This window comes from Chlamydomonas reinhardtii, chromosome 9, assembly GCF_000002595.2.
Source record: "Chlamydomonas reinhardtii strain CC-503 cw92 mt+ chromosome 9, whole genome shotgun sequence".
Classification (NCBI taxonomy): Eukaryota; Viridiplantae; Chlorophyta; class Chlorophyceae; order Chlamydomonadales; family Chlamydomonadaceae; genus Chlamydomonas; species Chlamydomonas reinhardtii.
Window position 1 is genome coordinate 2,515,607 of NC_057012.1, and position 18,346 is coordinate 2,533,952.

Consider the following 18,346-nt stretch of genomic DNA (forward strand, 5'->3'; position numbering starts at 1 on the left):
AACTAGCCCTTCCCGGGGGTTGGCTAAACTAGGCATTTTGGGGACCCTGGATGCCGTGGGTGAGAACGTGGTTAGGGCCCTTCTCGCCAGCGGCGGCGCCACGGCGGCCTACCCCTGGAAGATGCAAGCCCTGAGCTCTCAGACTCAGAGCGTGTCCGTCCATCTGCAGACCCAGGCAGGCCAGCAGCGCCATGGCCGTCAAGGGTGAAGAGCGCAATTCTGCTTTCCCCCACCGTCCTCCCCACATTATTCCATGTGCGTGGGGCCTTTGCGCTTCTTTCCACTAGATTCCGAATAAGTCAACGAAACGGGTTTCGGCGCCATCCTTGGGGCTGTAGGACTCTACGGACACGCGCCATGCTGGAGACGGAGAGACTGGGGTTGCGCGATGCACGTCTGGATCCGAACCCGATGAAAGTCGTGATGTCGACAACAGCCTGCGTTTGTCCATTATATGGTTGCCGTCTATGGTCAACACTTCATAAGTTGTAACGAATCCAGGCAGCTTACGACTTGCAGGTTATAAGGACCCATCTTAACCGCGAAACCTGTTGCGCCCAGCTTTCCACGCCTTTTATGCACATCATAAATGTAGGCATCACCTTGGAGGCAATATCGGAGGGCAACAAACTCGTCGACAGCTGGCCTGCTCGCGCGGCGCCCCTGACCGGGGGATGCCGCGGGGACTGACGTTTCCCCTGCTGGCCCTTGTCGCGCTGATTTGCGTCCGCGCGCATGCCGTGATCGACACCGGACCTGAGTTGCCAGAATCGGCGAGGAGAGGCCCTGTTGAACGTCCGCATGCTAGCGCCGCCCACCGCAACGCGCGGGAATCCGGCCGTGACGATGGGGATCATGGGGACGAGATTGTGGCGGATGTGCAGCAGCCGGAGGAAGGCGACCGCATCTTCCCGAGCTACGAGGAATCTGAGAGCTACAAGGAGCTAAAGTGTGGCAAGTATGACGTGACTTATGAGCAGGTGCGGCCATCTGCACACTCAGCCCAGCTAGCTCTCCGGCCGGCATGCAGCAGGGCAAGCATGACTGTGCGGTACTCGGTGGGTGGGAAAAACTAACGGCGGGTGCTTGTCGTCGCTTATCGGCGGGGGGGGGGGGGTTATCAAACGCCAACCTGCCGTACCAAATTCCACGTCCATGCTGCATGTTGACAGATCGAGAGGGACCTGGCCATTCACCGCGAGCTGGGCACACACTACAACTCCACCCGCTATATCATCAAGTGGCTACACCGGCGGAACGGCATGCCCATCGGGTGAGCTTATCACGAAGCTAGTGATGCGGCTCTTTGCTAGCCCCTCGCGCAGCACACGTAGCAGCACGAGGGCGGTTGGAGGGGGTTGCGACCACGGCCGTGCTCTTGTTGTAAGGCGATGCGCACGCTCTCGCGCGCGCCTTACTTCCTACGTCGGGATAATCGGAGTCCCGGCCCCCGGGGTGCGTGGCCCTGATGATGATGTCCTCACTCATGATCAGCCGCATGCGGGGCTAGCGGACCGTACCTGACGCGAGGGGCCGCACCCAATCACCCTCTTGCCCAAAGGTTCTTCGGTGGCCGGGCGTACCTGCTTATGAAACCGGACTGGTGAGTGGGCCGGTTGGTGGGAGGGATGGGGGGCTGGAGGGCTGGAGGGCTGGGGGCGGTAGGCCAGGGGGAAACGTCGTGGAGAGTTGTGCACGGGGCTTCCGGTTTGCTTAGCGTAATAGAGCGACTATCTTTCAACGCGCTCTGCCCAGCACCCCTAGCTACATGCGTCATCTGACGCATTCTCACGTACCGTACGTGCACACGCTCGCAGGAAGAGCTTGGCGCACCACTCCAAACTGCACATTGCCTACCTGCGGATGATCGCGCACCTGGAGCGGACGTTCGGAGCCGCGATACCAGATGTGGTGCTGGTGGTGTCCAGTTCGGACACGCCACGATACGTGAGTGGGCCGCTGACTAGCCGGTGAACACACACACACACACACACACACACGCGCACACACACACACACACACACACGCGCACACACACACACACACACACACACACACACACACACACACACACGCAACAGGCGGCGGGATGCATGGGTAGTTACGACTGCCACGGGTGCTGTGGGGCTGCTGGGTTGCGCGGGCTTACTTGCATGCAAGGAGCGCAGGGGCGCGCGCATGCATGCATGTGGGCATTGGCCGTCATTCAGCAGGGGTGCCGCACGGCTTGCGCCTACTGTGCCCGCGTGCCGCCGACACGCACGCACATCCGTGCCCCTTCACCTCCATGGGACCTGTTCGCTGGGCTCGGGTGTATACCCCCACAACCCCCACAACCCGCACAACCCACACAACCCACACAACCCCCAGGTCTCGCCCCGTCTGGTCAACGTGAGCAGTCCGGAACCGCAGCTGCCGCCCACCCGCGACGGCGGCCCCGCGCCCAAGGCGTTGGTGACGGGGTTTGTGCCGGGGCCGTACCCGGTGGCTGGGATCTGCAAGAGCGACTTCTGGCCCGACCTACTGCTCATCCCCAACTTCCATTTTCACATGAAGTGAGCGGGTGTCAATCTAACGATGACATTGGTGGCTGTCAAGTACCGTGGTGCTATGGGTGCATATGGTTGGGGCGGGGGCCGGGGGCTAGCTACACGTGCGGCATGCACATGCATGCTTCATGACTCTCACTGGTATGGCCACGCACCAACGCACGTGCATGTCCTGCATCGACTCACATTCAGGTATACACATACATGCGCACACGCGAGCAATCTAGTGAATAAACGCAAACAGGTCAATTGCACGCACAGACATACACACAACACATGCGCGCACGCACACACACACTGCGGTTCTTACGCTGGGAGTGACCCTGCTAAGGTCACTGGTGTGGTCCAGGGTTGGTGCGTTACTTCCGGTGGACTCCAGAGCAGGTGTGCGGTCCGGGTAGGATGGAGGTACGCGTGGCGGCGGCAGCGTGAGCCTGGTGTGCCTCCAGTCCCGGGTACCCGATCATGAGACTCAAAGAAACAACCATGGAAACCGTACTTACACACACACACACACACACACACACACACACACACACACACAAACACAAAACACACACACACACACACACACACACACACACAGGCTGTACGACGGCGCGTCGCTGGCGCCCATACCCGCGTTCCGGGAGAAACACCCCTGGGCCACGCGGGAGCCAGTCCTGTTTGGCAGGTTCAGGTGGGTGCGTGCGTGGCGCGTAAGAGGACTGCTGTTTAGATAGGTGGATAGGTATGGCTGTGTTTCAGGCTGTTGGGGAAATAGGGTGCGGCGGCAGGTGCGCCCATCCTGCGCACATGGCTCAGTACTCACTTCAGCTTTCAACCCGTTGCTGCTGTTGCTGCATGCCACCGCTGTTTCTGCGTGCGACCCCATGCATCCCATCCGCGTGCGCATGCTCGCTCGTGTGTGTGTGTGTGTGTGTGTGTGTGTGTGTGTGTGTGTGTGTGTGTGTGTGTGTGTGTGTGTGTGTGTGTGTGTGTGTGTGTGTGTGTGTGTGTGTTAAAGAGCACAAGGAAAACGTTGCGCAAAGACAGTGCATGCGATGCAGCAAAGCGACGGTTTACGGATGTTACCTGTGTGTGTGTGTGTCTGTGTTTGCGCGTGCTCGTGTGCTAAAAAACGAAACGAAGCCCGCCCATGCTCGTGTGTGTGTCTGTATGTGCGAGCAGCCACTACCACCTGGTGAGGGAGCCCGCGGATGAGTCAACATACAAGCTTGGCCTCGGAGGTGGGTGCGTGGGTGGACGTTTTACTGTGTTGGGCAATGCATTTGGGCAAACTGACAACCTGAAGGGTTGACGTGCATGTTTGGGAGAGCCCTGCTGAAGGACGGAGTGAATGATTGATGATACGTACGGTACGTTTTTGGGGGGAGGGTTAGGTGTCCTAGCCTGAGCTAGCCGTGCTTGACGGTGGCGAGGCGAAAGGTAGGAGGAAGGGGGGAGGCGGGTCCGGACGAGCGTGTGGAGCCACGTTTGCGACGTTACAAAATTGGAGGGACAAGTCGGGCGTACAAGCACACAGATACATACCACCGAATGCTGCCGGAGTTGTGCCCACAACGATGCCCTGCCTGCACACACACACACACACACACACACACACACACACACACACACACACACACACACACACACACACACACACACACACACACACACGCACGCACGCACGCACGCACGCACGCACGCACGCACACACGCACGCACACACACACACACACACACACACACACACACACACGCACGCACGCACGCACGCACGCACGCATGCACACACACACATACACACATCAATGGATGTCGCGTTTTGGCGACTACCTGTTTCCAGTACGGTACTTCTGCCGTCCTACCTCGCTCGAGCAGGCGAGGAAATTTGCAGGAACGAGAACACGACGTGCATGGGGCGAGAGCACTTCATAACGAAGGTCGTGAAGCAGGTAGGTGCGTTTGTGCTTTCGTACATGCACCAAATAAACGCCAGCCGCGGCTGGGTCGTACTGTGTGGTAATCGCCTGACTACTGCCGCCAGTGCTCGGCGGGCGGTATGCGTTATGGTCCATGATGTGACCAGAAGGGACACAGGCCGGCTCGCAGGCTCGCAGTCGGGCCATTAGCGGCGGCGGCGGCTCGAGGTTTTGTTTTTCCTTGCCGCACGGCCATCGCATAGCTCGCACAATGTCTGCTGCGCGCGCGGTGTCTGCGCGCGAGCGACGCACCTTGCCCCAACTTGTTGTGCAGGACCGCGAGCGGATGGACGTCAAGTTTGCGGGCATGCAACCCATGGTCGGACACACGCGCTTCAAGTACCTGGTCAACCTCAACGGCCAGAGGTGTGCACGTGGGCGGGTGCTGAATGGCTGGCTGGTGGCGGGGTGGGTGGTGGGGTGGATGGTGGGGTGGGAGGTGGGGTGGGTGGCGTGGCGGGTGGCGGGGTGGGTGGCGGGGTGGGTGGCGTGGTGGGTGGTGGGGTGGGTGGTGGGGTGGGTGGCGGGGTGGGTGGCGGGATGGGTGGCGGGGTAGTTGGCGGGGTGGGTGGCGGGGTGGGTGGTAGGGTGGGTGATGAGGGTTTCAAGGTACGGCACGCACCAGCCTTCCCCGGGGCTTCTTAGGCGCATGCATCAACTCCAGCCTTGCCGCCGCACTCCCGCCCAGCTAGGTGCTCACGCCCCACCGCCCCACGCCCCCACCCCGTCTCCGGTTCGCCACGCACCTTTATTTCCCACCTCAACCGGCTCCCCACGCACCTACCCCGCTCCTCTTCATCCATGACTCCACGCACCCTGCCCCCAAAACCCCCCACACGCACGTCGGCACTGCAAGCTTGGTCACTCCGCTCTCCATGAACGGCTACCTCGCGCCACCCTTCCCCCCCCCCCCGCCCAACTACCTCCCCCCCGCCCCCCCCACACACACAGCATCTCCTCCCGCCTGGAGCAGCTGCTGCCTCTGGGCAGTGTCGTGTTCACAGAGTCAACCTCTGTCGGCTACTACGCCTACTACTACCGCACGTACGTACGTACGTCATAAGGAGACGGCGGCGGGTACATAGGCGGCAGGCGGCGGCGGGTCGGGCGCGCGCTGCTGCTGCCGTGCACGAACGAACAGCTGCGTGCACGCCATGCACAACACACGCCGCCGCGCCATGCATGCATACCTCACCACCACATTCACAGGCTGCTAAAGCACAGAGTCAACGTGCTTGAATTCTGGAGGCGGGTCCCCGAGGAGGTAAGCAGCAGTAGGCGTACACATACACGCTTATTTCTCCATGTGCTCTTGAACCAAACACAAACACAAACACACGTGCGTACATAAACACACAGGTAGTGGGAGCATTAGATAGTGCGTCTATGTGCTGCGGCAGCGGCGGCCTACTGTCATGCATTCATGGCTACTGCAGGCACGCACGCACGCACGCGCGTACGCACGAGTTCAGTGCGTGGCTGGAGTTACGCGCTGCCCAAGCCCCACACGCTCACCACATACAGACAAGCAAACACACACACACACACACACGCACACACACATGCAGGTGTTTGAAGAGCTGGACTGGGCGCAGGAGCATGACCAGGAGGCGGCGGCCATTGCGGCGGAGGGCGGGCGCACCGCCGCAACCTACCTGACAGGGAACGCACGCGCCTGCTACTGGTTCAGGTGGGTGGGTGGCGGGGGCTTGGTGCATGCGGCATGCACGCGCGTGTGCGCTTGTTCTAGTGCGTGTGCGCTGCCATACTCGCCTAAACAGCGGCCAGGAATGCAGACGCACGTGCTCATACGGCGCTCACAACCACTGTGACCATGCTTGCACACGCATAGCGTGCCAGCAGTGGATGGATGCTGCTGACACGCACGTTGCCCGCAGCGTATCTATGCTCAGTTCCGCACCGGCGTTTATTTCCACCCAATGCAGGCTGTTGCACGGGCTGAGCCGTACGCTCCGATTCCGGCCGCGCCTGGACAAGTGGCCTGGTGCCAGGCTGGTTCAAGAGGTGTTGAATGAGGACCTGCCGCTAGCGCCCGGAGGCCCGGACCTGATTCAATCACAGTGGGCCCCCTAGCTAGCTAGCCAGCTATAGCTAGTGCCCGGTACTTATACCGATGGATGGTTGCAAATTCGGGAGGTAGGTAACCTGGGGGGGGTGTTTCTGTCAGGGGTGCTGCGCGGTTTGCGGCAGGACGTGACGGGCACGACAACGGCGCTTGCGGCTATCTAGCAGCAGGATAGCTTTTCGGCACGACAAGTGAGCGAGCCGCAGACGCCTCGAGCGGCCGCTGTAAGGCCTTGTCGCGCGCGGGCCTGTTAGCTGTGGTACGCACGAGACACAGCAGGTGCAGCTAGCAGCGTGCTTACGAACGGACTGTCCTTACGGTGCGGTTACATGGACGCGAGGCTGCGCTGTAGGTCCTGTGCATTTGTATGAGCGAGCCAGCCGACTCATCCAGCGTGTGGTCAACCACGTTTGGTGGGGCCAGACCAACACGTGCGTATGCGTTCACCGTGCATTGTTCGGATACAAGCCAGCAAGCGCGCGGCTCAGTTGGCTGCTGCCTGCTGAACTGCTGCATGCATCAACATGGAACAGCAGGTGTGAAACGTGTGTACGGTTCGATCAGTTTCATTGCGAGGTGTGGACATACGGAGAAGTCTGAAACGTGCTAGTGTGAGTACGAACGCACAGTTTTTGCACGAGTATGTCCGCGACCATTGTTTGCCAGCCAGGCACTTGGACTGGCTGCTGCATGCGGATCGATAGATAGCGTGCAACTTGCTCGTGCGCCTGCCTTGCTTGTGCACCTGGAAGGCATGTTGTTAGGTGTACGCCACTGCCCGCGGCTGCTGCTCTGGCTAGTGGCTATGGTCCCCGGCCCGAGGCAATGTGTCGCGTGGGCAGCACCAGACGAGATGATCGTGCGTGCGTGCGTGCGTGCAGCGTGCCCAATGGCATAATCCATAGTCCACTCACCCAGGCACCCACTCCGCCTGATGCCTGCTCGGCTTGTCGTGCCTACAAATGCAGCCCTCGTGCAAATGTATGAATGCCAGTGTCGACCAAGGTGTACACGCGCAAGGTAGGGGAGCTTTCACTAGCATGCTTCGATCGACGGCGGACCGAAGGGACGGCTGCCCCGCACACAAACAATCAATCACTCCGCCAAGGGGGGGGGAGTCAGATCATGAACCTCACAATAAGCACGGATCATTGTGCTTGATTCGTTCGTGGCGGGCACTTCCAGACATGGGGAATTCCACCGATGGGGACGGTACAGGGCCGTCCATCATCTGGCGGTTACCTCAGGGCCGACAAAACAGCAGCATCACTTTCAGCTTCCTGCTTCAACACATCTAGCGTGGCCAAACACACACACAATACACAAACGTCTTGAGCTGAACTCATTGATCGAAATTCGCCCCCCATCCGCGCCCTGCGACATCATTGTCGCATTTCTGGAGAAGGCACAGAATGCGAGCACGGGTGCAGCTGCCATAATAAAGATATGAATTGTGTTCAGACACAAGCCTGCACTTGCAACGTGATAAGCAGCAGGACTCGATAAAAAGTTTCTGCCTCGCGCTGGTCTCATGAGCAATGCTACGCACACAACGTAACGAGGGATGAATTAGATATACTCTATGGTGAACGCATACACGCTTAGTTTTGGGAGACTGGTAGTTCATGCGAAGGCACTCGAGTAGGAAGCGCACAGGACGCTAAGCATACATGCGCGAGTCTACGCAAAGGATCCTACCGCAAGCTCAACTGGTGAGTTGGTTTTGTGGCCGAGTCTGCAGGCCCCGCCCCGCATTCCCACGTCGCTCGCACGTTGCTGCTGCCCCAAGCCAAGCCGGGAGCAATCCGCTGGCGTAGATGGGGCTATGAGATGTCACTTCTAAAGCTGGGCTTGCGCGAAGATGCGTCTGTGCTTTGTATGTGTCGCGCGCGTTTGCCCGTTTGCCATCCTGGGACAAGCACTTTTTCGCTTCCCTTTTACATCAGCTCGTAACGCACCTCGCCTGTAAAAAGCATGTGTAAGAGTGCGGGGCCTGCATACCCAGGTCTGCGGTTAGTCGTGGGTGGCGCGCCTTGCTTGCTCATTAACCTGCCAGCAAGAGTTCTTGTACCGCCGATTTAGAACTTCCGCCGTGGCGGTGGCATTTAGGTACGCTGACGGTGCTTTGATTGGGCTCGCTGGTGCTACGCAGGCAGGCGCCTGCAGCACCAGCTAGCTGCTGCTGGCCGCGCGCGCGCCGCCCATGGAGACCTTGTCGAAGGCCACGGGGCGGCACTCTCTGTTCAAGGGCGTCACGCTGTACAAGCCAACTCTGAGGTGGCGTGCACAGGTACGCACGGCTGGGAACGCTTTCCCGCTGGTATGTTTCCGACGTGGGCGACACGTATACGCGTACGGGCGCCGCCGGCCGCTGCTGTGAAGATGGCTCCCAGACCTTGAACACGCACTCGCCACGCCCGCCGCCCATTCGCCATCACGAGCAGTGCGGAGCAATCCCCAATAGCTTGATCAAAGGCGTGAGTGCGGTATCTAGGGCCCGGGCGCAGCGGGGCAGGCCATACATACATAATGTGCAGCGCGCGCGACCTAGCTGACCGATTATCCCCGGTAGCGCGCGTATACAAGCAGGACTGGACGGCTGGATGAGGGGCGGGTGAGCAGCTAGATACAGGCCGCGTTTGGCAGCACGTCAAGTTCATTCGTTTCACAAGTATTCATGCATGATAAAAATGTACCATGCGCATAAACGATAAGCGGCCAACGGCACTACTACCATGTAGCTTCAAAACGCATGCGCCTGCTGAACTACCGCAATTGATGCCCAATCCCGTCAGCCCTGCACGTCATTGCCGCCCGTTGCAACTAGCTTGTGCGGCTAGCTAGCTATCAACGTACGCCATGCATTATTGTGTGGGATGGAACAGCAGCTAGCTAGCCAGCTTATATTACGTAGGACAGCAGCGGCAGCAATTGCAATTGATAATTCAAGTGCATTAGCAGCTGTGTGGGTTTTGCGTGCTGGCGACATCTGCATCACTGTATATATGTTATGCATCATCTTGACATGGCGGGATCAATTGTTTACACACGTACGCCTCGCCAACAGGCAGGGTTACACTGTAGTCATACAGCAGCTGCATCCGCTAGCTTGATCCCGAACACGCGCAATAGTAATCCCGCCCGATCTATCTAAAACTGGCGGTATGTATCTCGCGGGCAACGCTTACTTACATACGATGTTCGGAAACGTACTTGCTTGCGCTAGCGCACAGGGGTCAAACACATCCCTACCTACGTTCTCAAGCAATTGACGTGCGTTGCGGAACTAGTTATGCGTACGTAGGCCAGAGCGGAAGGCGGAGTGGGCTTGCAGGCGGCACGAGAGCAGGCAGTCAGTAGCGCAAGTTGCGAATTCACATGTTACCTCGCTCGTAACCGACGGTAAACGCCGTGGACGGTCGGGCCGAATCCTAGCAGAACCGCCAGCAGGAGCAAGGGCGGGGCGAGTGCGGCCATGTACATAGCGTCCAGCAGGAGTAGTTGGGCACGCACGCGCATGCATATCCCTCCGTCCCGTAGGAGATAACGCACGCCAGCAGCAATGCAGCCTGTACATAGTGTCTAGAGATACATCTCAGATGACAACCTCAGAAGGCCACGCACGTGCGTTATTTGTTGTTTGCACGGATGGAAGGTATTATTTCTAATGAAAGCTCCACATGCGGTACATTGAGCACGCACGCACGGTGCTAGCTAGCTAGCTCCATGCTTGCATGTGTATGAATTGCCGTTGGCGTATGAGCCTATCCTTTACTTGCCGTTTGTGCTGCTGCTGCTAATACCATCCATTTGCACTGATAATAATTGTCCCGCGCGCCCATGCATCCCATCCATCAGATATCTCATGGTGGACGGACAGTAACACTTGGCGACTACACACGTGTAAGTACGCGTGATGAGCTAGCTAGCGCTTTATTTGGGCGGGTTCAGCCTTATTACCAAGTCACTGCTGGCTTGCTTGTTTGCACGGCTGCTGGCGACAGAATCTGCTGACTAGCTGTGTGTGTAGTGCCGTGTTGCGGAAACGGTGGGCTGACACCTGCTAGCTGGTCCTTTTACTGTGAGGGTAACGCAGCACAACAGTGTACATATATGTTGAAAATTGCACTTGCTTGCGCTGCTGCGCCGCGCTGCAAATGCACACAACCCAGCGAAATAACTGCCGGTCAAGTCACCCGAATGTAACACGAGTATCTCCCGTTTCGGCAACTTCTGTTCAGGGCCTTTTCGCATCGTTACACTTAACTTCTGCAATGCAGGAAGAGGAGGCCGCGCGTGTGTTCGACCGCGCATGCATCTGCAAGTTGGGCCGGCAAGCCATCACCAACTTCCCACACGAGGACTACGATGGCGAGTGGCACGAGCTGGTTGGTAAGTAGCTGGGTGCGGCACGCACGCGTGATGCTTGGTGCAGCGAACCCATTGAGACCGTTTGTCTATCTGGACAATAAATTGATGTGCCCGGGCGGGCATAACATGTTTGTGCGTATTGACACACGGAAGCACGGAAGCAATCAAGCGCATTTCCACCTGCAATGCCACTACTGCTCATCCGCCGTAAATACGTATTACGGACGCACGCGTGGCTGGCATTCGGCTAGCTACGCACACGACAATTCGTTTTGCCTGTTTCGCTGGCTTAGCAGCATGCAGCAGATAGATAGATAGATAGATAAGTCGCCCGCGTGTGCGCACGTACGTACGCAACAAGATGCTGATGCACGGTCTATCTCGCTCATACATCATGCCTATCTCGTACGTGTACGCAGCGAGCAATATTCCTGCCTTGCTCATCAAGCTGAAGGAGGAGAGGCAGCGGAGCAAGGGCTTTAAGACGCAAGCCAGCACCAGAGGTGGCAGGTCATCAACGGCGGCCGCCGCAGGTCTCTGCAGCGGCGGCGGCGGCGGCGGCAGTAGCAGCAAGCTGCTTCCGCCCTCGCATGTCGCGGCATCAACTACTGCAAATAGCGCACAGCAGCAGCAGCAGCCCGTGCCCTCGCAGAAGAAACAGTCGCGGGTATATGCGCAGCAGCTGCCAGCAGCTGCATATCAACCGCCGCAGCCACACTATCTGGCAATGGTGGCCGCCGGTGCTCAGCAGCTGCAGCAACAGCAGCAGCCAGCAGCAACTGCAGCGCCCAGCAACAGCAAGAGCAACAGCGACAGCAGAAGCCTGGCGGCGGCAGGACTGCTGCTTGCAAAGGCACCGGCTGCTGCAGCCCGCAACCACCACACAACCGCCGCAGACAACACTGCTGCTGCTACTGCTGCTGTTGCTGCTGACGCCGGCTATGGTGACAGGCGGCCATCGTCCGCGGCAGTCGTACCTCCAGCAGCACCCAGAGGTCACTGCTGGGAAACCGCTGCGTGTGGTGTTGATGACGATGAGGGCCCGCGGCGCCATGCTCAGCAGCAGCAGGGGAGCGGCGGTAGGAATGGCACCGCCGCCGCGGCGAGGCCTGCTGCTGTGCGCCCATCGCTGCCGCTGCAACGCTCTGCTGCAGCAGCAGCAGCAGTGGCAGAAGCCGGCGGGTCTCGGTCTTTGCAGCAGCAGCAGCAGCAGCAGCAGCAGCAGCAGCAGCAGCAGCGACGGGCGACCGCCGCCGCTGCCCGCTGCGCCACGGATGTCGCTGATGTTGCTGCTGCTGGCGGTGACGAGAGCGGACCGGCAGGCGCCGTTGACTACTGGAACGCTATTGACACAGACACCGCCATGAAGGATTCTGCAGCGAGCCTGCTGCTCGGCAAGAGGCAGAGGTGAGCTCAGCAGCTAGCTACTTCCCTGTCACCTCTGTTGCTTGCAACACATATATGTACAGGAAGCAAGCAACTGATTGGCCTCATCTACCGAACTGTACCTGCTGCTTTATTTCAGAAAGATTGCATTCATGCATGCCGCTATGTATGCTTCTTTGTACATGCTTCTTTGAACCAAGCAAGCAACGCACCCAAAAGCCACGCTCAAGCTACGTATCTGCGCGTTAGCAAAAAAGATCATGCATGACAGTAACTAGTCAGCTACATATGGCAAGTTCGGCATATACAATCCGGGGTTTGCCGTCCGAACCTGGTCCGAAGACCGGGAGGTTCGGATGGGAGGGGCAGTCTGGGCGTCTGACAGGCCGATTGATTCGGCATCATGTGCTAATATAAAACTCTGCAAATGATGAGTGATTGCTGCGCTACTTGCTTTACCCTTTGCCCGCAGGTGCGATGGCGACCACCAACAGCCAGCAGCAGTAGCAGTAGTGCCAGGAGCGTCCGGGGTGGCAGCTGCTGCTGGTAGGCCCTCGCTGCTGCCACCGCAGCTGCTCGCGGCTCTGCGGCAGGCGGCGGCTGCTGCGCTCTTGTTGCCGCCGGCGCAAACCGCTGCCATTGCTCTGGGCGGCGGCGGCAGCGGCGGGCTGCTGAATCCACAGGCGCAGGAAGGCAGCGGCAACCGGCGGCGTCACGGCGGTGGGCATTGCGGCGGCTCAGAAGGGCCTGCCGGCGGTGCGGGTGATGGGTATGGTGGTGATGCCGGCGGTGGTGGCGGCGGCGGCGGCGGCTCATTACGCGTAAAGCTGGAGGCCGGTGGCCGCTGCCACGACGCCGATGTGCAAGGTGCGCAGTCATCATAAATCCGCTCAGGGCGCGCTATTCCTTGGCCGGCGGCACCAGCAGCAGCAGGCATTGCTGCAGCGAGCGCAGCAGCAGCAGCACGCAAATGCACATGCACATACGACGTGCATAATGCATCAAGTGCTTTCGTTCCTGCCTGACTTGCTTGTGTGCGGTTATATATTATGGAACATGCGTGCTGATTGATGGGCTCCTAATGGTGCAAACACATACGCACGGCTTCCATGCTAGCTGCTTGCTTGCGGCAGGCAATCTAACGAGCGCGCACGCACTTCATCTGTAGCATCAGCAAAGCTTATTACTTTGGTTTTGCAAGACAAGCAACAGCAGGTCCTGTCTCGAGTGCTCTTGTCATTATTCGGTTTCACGCACCCTGATGCTGCCTTGCTTGCTTAACATATTCCAATGCATTAAATTTTCCACAGGCGATGGCGTTGACACGGACCCGCAGCAGCAGTGGTGGCTGCCTGCCGGGGTCCCTAATAAGCAGCCGCAGGCGCAGGCTACGCAGGCGGCTCAACAGCAGGCACCCGCGGCATCATCAGCTTCGCCGCAGCTTCTGGAGCTTAACTCCCGGCGACACAGCAGCAACCTCATGTTCGATTCAGATGTTGGCGACGGCGGTGGAGGCGGTAATGCAGGCGGCGGTGGCGGCAGTGGCGGTGGCAGGGGCTCCGCTGGCAGCAGCGGCGGCGGCTGCAGCGGCAGCCGCGCAGCCGTTGGCGGCGCGACACTACTGCTGAACAAGAATGATCCGCGTCTGCCGCATCACATGCCACCGCCTGCAACTCACGCTTTGCCTGCTCACCCTGCGTCTCCACGGTCCGACGCACCGGGAGCGGCAGCAGCTGCTGCTGCTGGCAGTAGCAAATACGCAGCAGCAGTGGTGGCAAGAGGTGACGGTGGTGGGTATCAATATGCTGGGAGCATTCGCACGTACGCCGCGGCGGCGGCCGCCTCGGCGTACGAGCCCCTTGAATACGAACTCCCTGAGCAGCAGCAGCAGCAGCAGCAGCAGCAGCAGCGGCAGCAGCGCGCAGGCGGCGATAGCTCGCGAGCAGCAGCGGCGGCGGATGAGGCAACAGCGGCAGGAGCGGGCAGGCAGCAGCCTATGCATGGCAGGCTGATGCGACATGCACTACTCGACATGGAAACCTCCAAATTGCACGGCGGCGGGTTGCTGCAGGCGGTGCAGCAACGACTACAGCAGCAGTCAATGGCGGCGGCGGCAGTTGCAGCTTCATATGCGGAGGATGAGGAGCGGACCGGCGGCGGCGGTGGCGGCCTGGGCAACCTCGTGCAGTTGCTGCAGCGGGCGTTAGTTCAGCAGCAAATGCAGAAGCAGCAGGAGGAGCTGAAAGCCAGACAGCAGCAGCAGCAGGAGGAGGAGAAGGAGCAGGCAGCGATGGCAAGGCAGCGTCAGCAGCAATACCTGGTGCAGCAGTTGTCAGATTTGCTGCAGCTGCGGACGATCACCGCTGCTCCCGATGCAGACGCTCTTGCTGCTGATGGTGATGCTGCTGGCTATGCTGGCGCCAGCAGAAACAAATATCAGCGGCGGCAGCGCGCCAGTAGCGGTAGCGATGGTCGCGCTGCCGCGACCGCAGCCTTTGTGCCACCCGATGCGCCGGTGGTGGGCGATGATCTTGATGCTTTTGCAATGGCTGCTGCGATGGCAGGAACCGAGGCAATGCTGGGCGGCGGCGGCGCTCGTGATGACAGCCGCGGTGGCGGCGTGGTCATGCAAGCAGCTGCGAAGCGTCAGCGACTGTCTGCCGCGAGCGGCGGCGGCGGCGGCGCATGCAAGCAGCAGCAGCAGCAGCCAAGCGCCACAGCCGACGCAGCGGATGAGGACGATGGCGCGGCGCAGCAGCATTATTACGCAAGGGCGTACGGGGAGTCTTTCCTATCCTCATTATTATTGGTGCCCAGCAGATCATCACTGGGGCAGCTGCCTCCTGACGCCGAGTGGCTACTGCTGCAATACCAGCAGCAACGCCAGCAGCAGGAGGAGCAGCGGCAGCTACAGCAGCAGCTGCAGCAAGAGGCGCCGCCGCCGGAGCTGTTGCAGCGGCTTTTGCAGCGGGAGAAGCAGCAGCAGCAGCGGCAGCGGGAGCAGCAAACGGCATCGCGCGGCCTAGATGGTGCCGCAGCAATGCGCTCTCAGCCCCAGCAGCAGCAACAGCAGTCGCATTCCCTCCACATCCGCAATGGGCAGCAACAGATAGACGACGTCTCGTCGGAGGCGCGGGCAGAATACGATATGCATGTTACTGATGTGAGGGAGGAATACACGGACGAGTATGTCAGCAGGCAGGAGCAGCAGCAGCAGCAGCAGCAGCCGTGGGCGCGGCGGCAGCGGCAGCAGCAGCAGCAGCAGCGGCAGCACCTGCTGGCGCTCATGCCGCTCAACGGCGCGTACAGCGAGCGGCACCACCACCAGCAGCAGCAGCAACAGCCGCAGCAAGACCGGTATGGCAGCAGCAGCAATGGCGGCGGCATTCCGACAGGCGGCCAGCTGCTGCGGGAGACAGGTGTGGCGGCTGCTGGTGCTGCTGGGTCGGCGGCGGCGGCGGCGGCAAGCGCGTTGCTGTCAGCGGCCACAACGCCATCGGCGGCTCTTGAGACAGCGGCGGCTGCGCTTATGCGCATGCTGTTTCCGCTGAGTGCGGCCGCTCATGAGTACGCGTAGCGAGGCCTGCGATCGGTTGCGTGCTTGCGTGGTGTGGTGTGGTGTGGTGTCCGCCACATGGCACTGCATCTATCGGTGCACGTGCTGCAACCATCAGGTGCGTGCAGCAGGCAATGGCGAACGGACCTGGCAATCAACCGCGCCTGGACGAGGGGTGGGGTGGGGTGCGGGGCTGCGGCCCCCGCCGATTTGAACCCGAGACCAGGAGAAGATGATACGGCCGCGGACATGTGGCTAGGCTGGGGAGATGCAGCGGGTGTGGCACGCACTTGTGCGGCAGTTGTGTGGCGGTTGTGGTAGATGTGTACAGTGGCAGACAATCAATCAAATCGTGTGTGTGTTACTTCCCTTGTTGCTAGCTACCCCTGAGCAAAGTAGAACGGCGTGGCTCGATTGGCCAGGCAGCGCTCTGGGCCAAGCCTGCCGGTGACGCAGCAGCGCAGCTTGTGCTCCGCTCCGTCGAGCGCGAGCTGTTCACACGAGTCGCTGGTGTTGATTGGCTGCGCAACGCTGGCTTACTTCGTGTTTGGCCGAGGTAGGAACACGGATTCCGTCCGTGTAAATGGTTTTGACCTTGCGGGAATCATACGGCAATAATGCTACGTGGCAAGAATAATACAACAAACGGCTCGTCGCTGCCGGCGAGCCATTCATGCACTGCCTACCTGGCATTTTGTTTCAGGGATGTTTTGCATATCAAGTAAATCAGTAGTAACCTGCATGGGCGGCGGTCACGGGCGGTACACAGGCGGCAGAAAGATGGGCATGCCACCAGTGGCCGGCCGGACTGTCTTCATTGCCTCAACTACCATTTGAAGCGATGCTTGGCTGTCAAAATAATCAGCTCTGCTAGCATGGCATCCATAATGAAGTAAGGTTATGCGATGCTGGACTACTTGCTTGCTCGTGGCTTTCATTCAGTGATGGTACGTGTTCGAATGCATGCATAGCATGAGTATTTTGTGCTGTTGGCGGTGTGCTCGAGGGCGGCGGATGCTGATAATTTGCGTGGGATTGTGGGGGTAGGGTGACTGGGGTGGTGGTGTTGATGAGATGAGAATGCCGGTGGAATTTTGCGACGTACGGCGGTCCGCGTGGGGTGGCCAATCGTCGCAAACCCAGTGAGCGAGTCCCATATGAATGTGGCTGCATGCTATGCATGTGTGTATGCTGTGTTTGCAACCTGCTGCTGCGTGCCGTTTGGATCCTAATCATTAGTAGCCATACACGCAGCCACGCGATCGACATATGCTCGGTGTGTGACCTGCTGTGCATGCATGGTGCAGCTACGTGCAGCATGATGGCAGCACGTACGCACCTTGTTAGATCTCGTTCTATAGGTGTCGCGCGCGTACACGTGCGTACATCCAAAATCCACCACATCACCGCCTGCCAGAAGGAGGTACTGCTGCCGCGGCCGGCGGCGCTCACGCACGCGCCTCGACCCTGGCGGTTGAGGAGGAGCGAGGAGGCGCACCGCAGGGGCAGCAGTGGCGATGACGGCGGCGTTGACACTGCTGGCGATGCGGGCGGCGGGGAGGTGGAGGAGGAGGAGGACGCAGGCGCGCGCCCGCCTGGCGCAGCTGCTGTGCAGCAGGGCGGCGGCGCATACGGCTAGATAGCTAGGCAGCTCCACTGCTGTACACATGCCGTCTGGCTTGAGTCCGTCGACGCGGCGGGGAGGCCGCTTCGGCGGCCGATAGCCCCCATGCACCCCGCTATCCGACTCGAAGTGCGTGGTCATAAACGCATTGCGGCGAAGGCGGTCTCGTCACTGCTGGATGGTGGCCGTTTTGTGCGGGCGGTTGGGTGCGGTGCCTGGACGAGAGGTGGGGGCTGCTGAGGTAGGACCCCGGTTAACGCCGCGGCGAGACCACGAGGAGCTGAGAAGGCCGCTGATCATGTAGCTAGTACGGCAGCGGGTGGGATATGTTGATCTGCGGTAGGTCACAGGCTGGTGGCGGTTGCTGACTTGACTTGACTGGAGTTGGAGTTGCCGTGCAGAGTGAAACCGCTGAGTGAGGCTAGCCATCGCTGCATGGCGGGGCTCCATTAGCTTTAACTAACTAACGTCAGCGGTATACGAATGCGACATCACAAGAATGTATGGTGACATGCAAGCGCAGAGCTGCCGTACATGCATACGCACATACATGTGTGAGTAGACACTGCATGTGCATAAGCTGTGTGCATGCATGCAGTGGGGGTGTTGGGTGTTGCAGCCGTGTGGGTGTTGATTTCGACTGCTTGTATGTGTGCACGCCAGACGGCGGCGCTGTTCGTTGCCGACGTCTGTGCGCGGGCCTGGACTTGACCTGGCGGCCTGTAAAGCATGTTACGTTCTGAGGGGTGAAACTGGGGGGATCGGATGGAGTGCCGAGACGGTCGCTATAGTAAGTGGGATGACGAA

General features: G+C 59.7%; 2 protein-coding genes across 2 annotated transcripts; both read left to right on the top strand.

The window, feature by feature from the left end:
- Positions 1–470: 470 nt before the first annotated feature.
- On the top strand, positions 471–7,667 carry CHLRE_09g391000v5 (uncharacterized protein). The gene is made up of 13 exons (XM_043065576.1): positions 471–980; positions 1,173–1,273; positions 1,562–1,603; positions 1,818–1,947; positions 2,371–2,555; positions 3,136–3,228; positions 3,720–3,778; positions 4,416–4,489; positions 4,791–4,882; positions 5,468–5,560; positions 5,726–5,780; positions 6,085–6,206; positions 6,463–7,667. The coding sequence occupies exons 1-13, from the start codon at positions 675–677 to the stop codon at positions 6,608–6,610; spliced, it is 1,500 nt and encodes a 499-aa protein (XP_042920992.1). The 5' UTR covers positions 471–674; the 3' UTR covers positions 6,611–7,667.
- Positions 7,668–7,953: 286 nt separating this feature from the next.
- On the top strand, positions 7,954–18,345 carry CHLRE_09g390957v5 (uncharacterized protein). Its single transcript, XM_043065575.1, has 7 exons — positions 7,954–8,314; positions 8,755–8,892; positions 10,461–10,505; positions 10,883–10,994; positions 11,393–12,380; positions 12,832–13,226; positions 13,670–18,345. Exons 2-7 carry the CDS (start codon positions 8,806–8,808, stop codon positions 15,934–15,936), a joined length of 3,894 nt encoding a protein of 1,297 aa, XP_042920993.1. The 5' UTR covers positions 7,954–8,314; positions 8,755–8,805; the 3' UTR covers positions 15,937–18,345.
- Position 18,346: the final 1 nt, after the last annotated feature.

Bases quoted from the DNA above. Each gene is read 5' to 3' on its own strand.
- CHLRE_09g391000v5 (XM_043065576.1), top strand. From the start codon at position 675: ATGCCGCGGGGACTGACGTTTCCCCTGCTGGCCCTTGTCGCGCTGATT. The intron at 981-1,172 runs GTGCGGCCATCT...GCATGTTGACAG, and splicing joins ATGACGTGACTTATGAGCAG to ATCGAGAGGGACCTGGCCAT. The intron at 1,604-1,817 runs GTGAGTGGGCCG...ACACGCTCGCAG, and splicing joins CTGCTTATGAAACCGGACTG to GAAGAGCTTGGCGCACCACT.
- CHLRE_09g390957v5 (XM_043065575.1), top strand. From the start codon at position 8,806: ATGGAGACCTTGTCGAAGGCCACGGGGCGGCACTCTCTGTTCAAGGGC. The intron at 10,506-10,882 runs GTAAGTACGCGT...TCTGCAATGCAG, and splicing joins CACTTGGCGACTACACACGT to GAAGAGGAGGCCGCGCGTGT. The intron at 10,995-11,392 runs GTAAGTAGCTGG...ACGTGTACGCAG, and splicing joins CGAGTGGCACGAGCTGGTTG to CGAGCAATATTCCTGCCTTG.